Genomic DNA, 10,287 nt, shown 5'->3' on the forward strand with positions numbered 1-10,287 from the left:
TTTCTCAAAAATTGAAAGAACTTAATTGAAATCGAATAAAAGAACTATATGATACTTCCTAATCATCTTCAAATCTATTGAGTTTATCGAATTGTTCGAAATGTAAGATTAGATAGAATTTTAAAATTAAAGAAAGTAAAACTAATAATAATAATAAAAAAGAAGGTGAAGTTGTGGTAAAAATGACATTGAAAGTTAGAAATTTCAATGGATGGAGATGAAAATCAATTTTTGAAAAGAAAGAAGAAAGAAACAAAAATATGAAAAGGAAAAAAAAGTTTCAATAATAAAAAGAATAAGAAAATATATTTTATAACAAAATACTTGTAAAAAATAAAATTATATTAGTTATTTTAGGATGCTCATTCTCTTTGAGATAGTGCACACCAGTCTCTTGTTGGATGGACGAAAAATGATGTAATTATATCTATTCAAAATTATTTAATGGGGTAATAGGATGATTGCAAAGTTAAGGTGTCTTTTTAAAAATTTAGGACAACTTCAGTAGTGACTTTACGTCTTTTTCTCGTGAGCTAACTTAAGTTAGGATATGAGTTATGTCTTCACAAGTTAGTTTGACACTATTATTATGTGAGGAAATTTTAAAAAATCATAACCCCTCATCGTTTATTCTGGTCTCCAACAACCCATAGAAAGAAACCAATCAGTTTTTTCTTCTTCCTTGCACGAGTGGACTGAGTAAATAGAAAGGAAAATAAAATAAAGATTGAGAATGTATAGGAACAAGTCAATCTCTTGGGTCCCTTTAATAATCAATGAAAACCAATGAATGAACTCCAAGTGCACAAAACTAAGATAAGGCAAAAGAAAAATAATTTGTAGTATAATACATATTATTATCTAGAAGCAATCCACAGAATGGTTGCCACGTGTCTACTTGTAAATCACAAATGCAAAGTATTATTATCACCATGCAAAGTGAAAACAAAATAAATTGGAGCACAAGAAGAGAAAAGGTAATAGGAGAAAATGGCAAGCACAGTAATGAGCTCATTGAGCCTAAAGCCAACTTTCACTCTGGAGAAAATATCAGTGAAAGGGCTTCCATCACTTACTAGATCTTCTTCTTCCTTCAAAGTTGTGGCTAGTGGTGTTAAGAAGCTTAAGACTGACAAACCCTATGGTATGTAATTAATAATCCAGTTTTAACTTATATACACCAACAATATTATTTGTCTAATTTGTCATGTCCCTTGTGATTTAGCTTTTAAGTTGTGACTTTATAATAGTATAGGAAATATTATATGTTGTCCGTGTATATATTCATCAAACTCTGCATATTTACTCATGACTTAATTGTATCATGTGGGTGCATTTTGGGGCTGTTGTTGTTAGTGAATTGTCTCATATTTGTCCTTGATGTTAATTAAGCTCTAGTTTAGATTGAGAGGAATTTAGGAGTAAAAAAGTTCAAATATGATTTAACCAATTAATTACCTGCTTCGGATTGGAGCTGTGTTAGGGTTAAGGGCTAACATCTGCTAAGTATAGTGGAGGCTAAAATTAGGATAATTGGTATAGAGAGTAGGTAGGTGTGTTTTTAATCCCTTTTCTCTCAAACTCTTTGATGAAAGCAGCTTGGTATACAAAGCATCCCATATTCGTAGGATTTGAGAAAGGGCCACAGCCTAAGAGATGTGATATAGACAATCTATCCTAATGCAAAACCAGAGATAGAATATTGTAATACAAAATTAATACTACCTGCTGATTATGAAGTGGATTTTGTTACTAGGAATTAATGGAAGCATGGCCTTGAGAGATGGGGTTGATGCCTCAGGCAGGAAGCCCAAGGTTTGTTTCTACTTCTACCTTTGATAATATATAAGAATATCATTAATTAGTAGTAAAATAATTTTTTTCAAAATAAAAGAATGTGAATTATAGCAATTACTTTTCTCTGTGTGTATTTTAATTTCTAATATATGAGCAAAACATGGTGATGTTTAGGGAAAGGGTGTGTACCAATATGTTGACAAATATGGAGCTAATGTTGATGGATACAGGTTAGTTAAATACTTGTTAGTTTGCACTAATATGAAACAATTAAAATCTTATACTTTGTGTGATTTTGAAATGCAGTCCCATCTACAACACGGATGAATGGTCTCCAAGTGGTGATGTCTATGTTGGAGGTATGATTGTTTTTTTTAACTCGAACTATGTATATATACTCAACAACGTTTATAATTAAGTCACTACTCATTTTGAATCTAGATCCTAAATCACATGTAATATGATTGCAGGTACCACTGGCTTAGCCATATGGGCGGTGACCTTGCTTGGCATTCTTGCAGGAGGTGCTCTCCTTGTCTACAACACAAGTGCTTTGGCGCAATAGATGTTATCCTTGTATTGTACTATTAAGTTTAAGTTGTATTCCATGTTATCTTTTCAAAATATTTCTTGGCATCTTCATTAATATGTAATTGCTGTGATTTTACTGTGGATAATATTACATCTAATGTTGCTGTTTTAGGTTCTTATAAATCTTTTAAGTTTAGTCGTGATTGGATTGCCAAACAGTTATAAGCTAATCCAATATTTTGAAGTGTAAGGAATTCCTGCAACGATCTCAAATAACAATAATATATGAGTTCACAGACAAATATTTACTAGATTTCTTAATGCATAGAGCTAATGGGATAATAATACCAACGCAACACTAGAGTGGTACTTCCAATGCAAATGTTACAAGCAAAAATCTTCAGATTTTCAAAATTTTGGCTACCAGTACAACCAAAACAAAGACAAAATATGCAGCAAAGAGCTAACACTCCTTTTCACCACCTTAACTCTAATTCTTCAGTTTGGTTAATTCAGGATGTATGTGTCTTCCTCTTCGTGCAAAGATCCATTAGCTTACAAGAATATACACCTTTCTTCAAGAATCTCTAGTGCACAGAAATGGTCTCATACAAAGCAAATCTGGCAGTGTCCCCAACTTTGCTCATTTCTAATGTAGAATCACATATGGATGTCAATGTTGGCTGAAAAATGCTCTGTTATCATAATCAATTGAAGCAGAACTCTGATCCGCGTTATTGCATCTCTTGAAGTGCATCTTCCTCTAGAAGCTGCGGCAGTGGATGTTTCAATGAAGAAGAGCCTAAAAACCCGTTTGTCTCTAGCACCGATGACCGAACCATCTGCTCAGGCAGATAGATAATGTCATCTCTCCGCCTCCAAAATATTGATAAACAGTGTGCAAGAAATCTCTCAATATGTTAATCTAATAACTACGATATAAAAGAATATTATCTTCGTGTATAGGTACTATGACCACATAAATACATTTGCTGTAGCTCAAAAACTATGACCACATAAAATGGTCATAGTTTCCATCATTTTTTCATCTAAAATAACAGCCTACAAGCTCAAGACACCAGAACAGATCAGCTAACAAACATACCAAATATGCAAACAGAATTTTGTTTGCTTATTAGTTCTCTTTTATCATCAGGTTATTTACTTCCATATAAAACCTCCCAGGTTATGTTTAGATATTGAACTAGTATCTTACACAGTATGACAACTAAAACTCTTACCAAATGCACCTAAAAAGGAGAGCAGGATACCTTTTCTATTTCTTCAGAGAGAAGAGGATTTTCTCTCAAATATTGCAATGCTTTCTCTCTTCCCTGTCCCAGCCTTCATTAAACGTATCAAGAATCAGTGGCTGACTCAAGCAAGATTAGTAATATAGTAAAACATCAAGAAACAGTGCCGAGTCACATAATATTGGTAATGAACCTTGCAAGACTCAGCTCACTGAAGTATAAGACAAATCTTTGATTAATCTTAGCTTCTGAAACAATAATCAGTTACTCAGACAGTTTTCAATCACATTGAAAGTCAATTTCTTGCTTATTCTTAGTACTTCAAATTATTTCCATCAGCAACCACATAAAGTATGAAATCTATCAATTCTCCTAAGCTGTTTTCTTTTCATTCGAGTATAAGCTCTGTCACTTCTAGTACAGCATGTGGAAAATTCCCAGAATCTTGAGCGGTCATGACAAAAATATGCAAATATTTCTATTGAGATATGGAGTTTCATAAATTAAAAGTTTAGTAAGCTTCTTCGAAGTCCCTATAATATAGCAAAAACTGCAAAATGTACTAACCTATGCTCTCCGTAGTTATACCATGAACCTTTCTTAGCCACCACCTCAATCAGTTCCGCACAATCTAATACACAACCCTGCAAAAACTCAATTTTAGGAACAGAATTTGAGCCAAACACTACGGAAAAGAAAGATAAGAATGCCACAAACCAGCTTGCTCACTCCTTCTCCAAACATAATTTCAAATTCTGCTTGCTTGTATGGTCTAGAAACCTAAGAAGGATAATAATAAGACCAATTAGCATGTTGGCACTATAATCAGCAAGAAGATGCAAACAGTAAAAGACCAGCTGTATACTGGCACTTTCTTTCATGTCTCCGTATTTGCTAAAAGAATTTTAAAATAAATAGAGGTTTTCGCTAAAAGAGACCTCCGTGTGGATGCACCGCTAAAGTAACTACATAAAGTCTTCAACAATATACCCCTATTTACAATGATCATACAGTGGAATTACCATGCTTCCAGTGCAGGAAATTTTAATAACCATGATAACCTTTTATTATGCAAATGTCAGCTTTATAGTTTTAAGCACTGAACACTTGTATAACTGAACCATTACCATATGTATTCCATCCCACAAACATAATACTGATGGCACCACATTGAATAATTATGACGTGAAGCAGATTTACCTTACTCTTTTGAACTCTCACTCGGACCTTAATACCCACTTCCTCGTCTCCTTTTGCCTGAAAAGAAGAGCAACAATTTTTTCATAAAGAGACTTAAATGAGTAAAATAAAAAATCTACTAGCCGACTGAGCAGTTCTGTACTCACAGATTTTATCTTCCCTGTGGAACGGATTTCAAGTCGAACGGAGGCGAAAAACTTTAAGGCAATCCCTCCACTTGTGACCTCAGGATTTCCGTAATAAACACCAATCTGATTCGAAACATAGTAATTACTTCCATTCATCAAGTGAAGTCCACAAGTTATGATGAGAAATATGCTAGTTTATGAAGTTAATCACAATGGAAGCAAGAATGACAAGTTTTCATTGACAACATTATCCATCACCTGTGACCTATAGCTCATGGGTTCTACCGAGTCAGCCACTAATGCTTACATTAGGGTAGGCTATCTACATCACACCCCAATCTGGCCCTTTCCTGGACCCTAGTGAACGCAAGATGCTTTATGCACCAGGCTGCCGTTTCAGTACTTGAAAAGAGAACAGTGCAACTTCTAAGTCAAGAATACCTTGTATCTTATCTGATTGAGGAATATAAGAGTACATCCAGCTTTGGAGGCATTGCCTGACATTTTACGTAAAGCTTGACTCATCAGGCGTGCTTGTAAACCCATTTGCTGCATCCCGATTTCTCCCTGCACAAAATAAGAGACCGTGAAATCAGGAACTGGTGGGAACAATTTAAAGCTTTCTAATTAATTCAGAAAATTAAAATGTTGGCTTACCTCAATTTCAGCACGTGGAGTAAGGGCTGAGACTGAATCAATGCAAATGAGATCTACGGCACCTGATCTACACATCCGGTCTGCGACTGAGATAGACAAAAGTTTGGTTGAAAGTACAAACTCTAGTAAGACCACCATGATTATTGACAAGGTTGCTAGCACAAAAAACTGAAAAATCATTTCTAATGGTGTAAACAAGGAAAAGTTGTTACTTTCTAGAGCCATCTCTCCATTATCAGGCTGGCAGACGATCAAATTCTCTACATCTACTCCAAGTGCTTTGGAGTATGCAGGATCAAAAGCATGCTCAGCATCAACAAGCATTGCATTGCCTCCTAGCTTCTGCATAACAATATTTAACATTTTATAATCTGTCTCCTTTTACATGAGAACATTTTCAGTAATAAGCCTAAGGCAAGTGGTTTCAGTGGATTGGTCACAATAATAAAGCTCCAATGGATGCTGGAAAGGATTCTAAGTTTGCTTTCTAGACTTCCAAATTGTCCATTATTTTCTTTCACTTCATCTGTAAGATAGAAGCATATGACTTCCTTTTTCATCCAAACAATCAAATGCCCCCTCCCCTTCCAAGTGCAGCCCCATGCCTATAGAAGTTCCAAGCTGATGAGTAGAATAAACCAAACACATACTGCACCTGTACTTCTGCAATAGCATGGAGAGCTAAGGTAGTCTTTCCACTACTTTCGGGCCCATATATCTGTAAAGAAAAATATGAGGAAAGCAATTAGACAACAAATTGCAGCAACCTTGTTAATATTCCACATGCTCACATCAGTTGAGAAGTTCAGGATGTGGACAAACATCAGAATCAAATACCCCAGCCTATTAATGAAATAAGTAAATTTCTAACGCACTCACTCTATTAACAGGTCAATATAACTGTTCTATTCATCTTCATGTAGGAGTTAGTCCACTATGTGTAATCAAAACCAAAAGTTAGTAATAACTAAGCAGCCAAGCATTTGAAACCAAATAGATGGCGAATAACCAGTAATAACTAATGCATACTGAAAATACAAATGAAAAAGATAGAAATTTAAACCTCAACAATTCTGCCTTTGGGAATGCCACCACCTAAAGCAAAGTCTAGCGTCAAGCAGCCACTCGGAAAAGTTTCACTGCATAAAGAAGCAGATACACAAGTGCTTGTAAGAATGATATAGTCTAACAATGATCAAAATTTTGGGCAGAATATTTTTCTCCATTTTCATTTTCTGCTTCTTTTCCCCAAAACATTTCATGTTTGTTTCGACATGGTTCCTGTGCAGAAACTAAATATAACTTTTTTTGAATTCAGTAAAAAAATTACATACACCAGAGCTCCGCCAGCACTACCCAATCTAGTAACGCTTCCTTTGCCAAACGAGCTGTTTATATCGTTCATTGCAGCATCCAATGCTTTTTGCTGAAGCAGGAGGAGTTAGGGAAGTCAGTCACATGGAATTCTTCAGTAAAGCAACATACAGAACTATAAATACAAACATATGTAGAGAGAGAAAGAGATACCCGGTCGAGAATCCGAGCGTCAGAATCAGGAGAGAAAGCGCCATTGATTTTATGGTCAAATTCCGAACGAACCCTGATTCCACATGCTGAAAATTGAGGACGAGATACTTTCTGGTAGAATTTTACTGAAGTTGAGTAGCTTAGAGATTTGTGACCAATTTTGGAGCCAAATAACTGAGCTTTCACTGGGAAAGTTAACTCCATTAAAGTTTCTAGCTTAAAAGCTCCGTTCTCTTGGACTACAAAGTTCAAGCGGATTGAAAGATATTACTATACTTAAGCTCAGTTCTCCTTGCTGAAGAAGGAGCTTAGGCTATGCTGTCGCCGGAGTTCCATGGCGCCATTGTTGACGTTGTTTAGATATTTTCTGTTTTGAAGCCCAAAACGTAAACGTGGGCCTATTCTTAAGGCCCAAATTATCTACATGGGCCTATGCTTAGGATCCAAACCATATACATGGGCCTATTCTTAAAGCCCAACTAATGTATCTTGCAGACTGAAGCCCAGCACTATTGAAGCTCATTTTAGGAGTCCATCGTGCATGTATGTTTATCGGATCGCTGGTTAATGTTTAGACTTTAGTCATGATTAACATTTACCATGTAATTATACAGATAACACTTTAAGTTTTTTTTTTTTTTAACCATATGGATAGTTTTTCAGTTTGTTTGTTTATATTAATTCATCATCTAAAATGTTCTAATTGAGAAGAAGTAACTATTTTTAATGTGAAATAACATTTAGGCAAAACTCAAACAATAACGTCTTAAAATATATAATAAAAGATTATTTCACTCATGAGACATCTTCGAATTTCAACAATATCAAATCAGAACTATTCACTTAAAAATATGTTTTGTGGTTGCTATTATTGGTCTCGTAACTCATAATATATATAAATATATTACATAATTATAATATATGTTCCGCCTGCGTGTTTATTTATATACCTTTCAAATTGAAAGTGTCATATCTTGGAGCACACGGGAGAGTTTGACTTTGAAATATGCAAGAGAATCAACCTAATCTCAACAACAAATGGAGAATGAATTAGGAAAGAAAATAGAAAAAAATCCAAAAATCACATTCTCAAGCAAATATGTTTGAATTACCTAAAAGTGCCAAATATCAATATTATATATCGTAATTAGTTGAGGTGGATCTAAATTTTGAATTTTCTAGAGTTTTGAATTTTAAGATTGAAATCTCATGTACTAGTAACTAGAGTTCGAATTTAATATTTCTACAAATTTAGTGGAATTTTCTAAATATATTTATTAGATTTAAAATCAAAATTATTGAGTTTTACTGAACCAGTATGGAATTTGAGAAAGCTTTGAAGAAATTAAAGGAGAGTCATGAAAGTTTGAAAAGAAACATGTTTGCTTAGTACTAGGGTATCAAGAAAAAATGTTGTTTTCATCCGATTAATATGGGAGTTTGGTAATAAGTTCCTTTCATTTGGGGATTATATAATACCTTCCCAATTGGAAAAAGCAATAAAAAAAACAGATTCTCAGTTAGACTTTTAGCTCTATATATTATATAATCCAACCTAATTAATCCTATTCCATATTTTAATCATTTTCTTTCGTACTATGTATATTTCTTATATTATTATTATGATAATAACAGTTGATTGGATTAATATGTATATAATAATGTTTCAATTGTTTGGTTGGACTTATTTCTTAGGTGATTAAAAAAAATGAAAACTATCATATGGTGAAACTCGTGTGCAAGTGAAAGCGAAAGAACCGCTCTGACTAGTTTGATTTTCTACGATTGAATACGTCTTTACTTTAATTTGCTCAAACTATTATATTATTAAAATGTAGTATATAGGCGGCTAAAGGGTAACACTAATTATTGTTAAACGTTCGATGCAATAACAATAATATAATAAATTTTAGTGTAATTTGTAGATAGGATTTAGAAAAAAGTAGACGTACAAAAACTTTATCCACCAACATCCAGTATTTTCTTAAAGAAAAAAAAAACATTAGCATGCACTTTTAAGTACCATTTAATTACCACCATAGACTAATATATTATTTGAATTTACTTTAAGTTAGAGTACTTGCTAATGGCTATAGTAACTTTTGTAATTAATGTGTGAGTGTGAACATAAAATATACTCTGTAATTAGTAGTTTACGTGTGGGATCTGTAGGCAAACAGGGAATTAAAGATGAAATTAAGTCAGCAAATCTTGCTGAGCAAAGAAGGATTTGAGTGTTTTATTTTCTTGATTGTCTTTCTTACCTGTAATTAGCTATGAGATGAAAGTGATAGTTAGATTAATAACTCATAATTTTTATGATAGTTACATTAATTACTCATAAGTTTTTGTGAAACAAAATTGACTATCTTTAATCAATCTTCTTATTTTCTGGCGTTTGACATTAAATATATCTTTTGATTTCACATATTTTTATATATATAGTACTTGTATTTTTAGTTCGGAAGTAGTTAAGTAATTTTCATTTCTAATATTATTAGGTGGAGATACTTAATTTTAATTTTTTTTCATATCCTTTTGATTGCCCCATGTGTCACATTAATGGATTATTAAGAGTATGTATGTAAAATTGATGTATTGCTCTTGTCATCTTCAATGAAAAATAATACAATTGACTTGTATAGTTGTATATGATTTTATTTTGTTTTTGAAAAAAGAAAATTTATTTCATTTAAAGAATTGTACTAAAGAAAGGGTCGGCAGCTAAGAGTTTTCAAAAATGATTGGTTATTTACATTGTTTATTGATTAGACATTCCAAGGGAAATATCATGAGGAGAAAGTCAAGCCTTCACAAAATTTAATTGATTTCTACTATTCCAATGATTATAAAACAGCTCCCTTAGCTTATTAAGGGTTTTTTACTAATAATTTCAACGAATGCTGATTCTATCATATTGATATAAAAAAAAAAAGCCATATATTAGATGAAGTGATATTTTAATGCTCTAAACATACTCTTTTAGAAAAATAATGTGCATTTAGCTCAAAATTAATATTATATCATGTTAAAAATATATTTTAAAATTGTTTTTGCCAACGTTTAATTGGTATTGACATCAATATTTCTTATTTACGGTATGAGGTTTGACTAATAGCCTTTTGAAGGTTCATTAATTTACTATTTTATAAATTTGGCTTAAAGCAGACAATAATATAGTATCACAGTAGCAA

The 10,287-nt window shown here is 33.0% G+C and overlaps 2 protein-coding genes across 2 annotated transcripts; one reads left to right on the forward strand and one right to left on the reverse strand.

The window, feature by feature from the left end:
* Window positions 1-952: 952 nt before the first annotated feature.
* On the forward strand, window positions 953-2,626 carry PSBR (PSII polypeptide). Its single transcript, NM_001247113.3, has 5 exons — window positions 953-1,144; window positions 1,757-1,815; window positions 1,972-2,027; window positions 2,104-2,156; window positions 2,268-2,626. Exons 1-5 carry the CDS (start codon window positions 991-993, stop codon window positions 2,360-2,362), a joined length of 417 nt encoding a protein of 138 aa, NP_001234042.1. The 5' UTR covers window positions 953-990; the 3' UTR covers window positions 2,363-2,626.
* LOC101261637 (DNA repair protein recA homolog 1, chloroplastic) lies at window positions 2,583-7,467 on the reverse strand. Its single transcript, XM_004243946.5, has 13 exons — window positions 7,094-7,467; window positions 6,901-6,992; window positions 6,630-6,705; window positions 6,222-6,284; window positions 5,779-5,908; window positions 5,567-5,652; window positions 5,351-5,476; window positions 4,928-5,032; window positions 4,782-4,838; window positions 4,299-4,361; window positions 4,149-4,225; window positions 3,600-3,672; window positions 2,583-3,170 (listed from the first exon to the last, which is right to left on the reverse strand). Exons 1-13 carry the CDS (start codon window positions 7,295-7,297, stop codon window positions 3,063-3,065), a joined length of 1,260 nt encoding a protein of 419 aa, XP_004243994.1. The 5' UTR covers window positions 7,298-7,467; the 3' UTR covers window positions 2,583-3,062.
* Window positions 7,468-10,287: the final 2,820 nt, after the last annotated feature.

The sequence above is a fragment of the Solanum lycopersicum genome, chromosome 7, assembly GCF_036512215.1.
Source record: "Solanum lycopersicum chromosome 7, SLM_r2.1".
NCBI lineage: Eukaryota > Viridiplantae > Streptophyta > Magnoliopsida > Solanales > Solanaceae > Solanum > Solanum lycopersicum.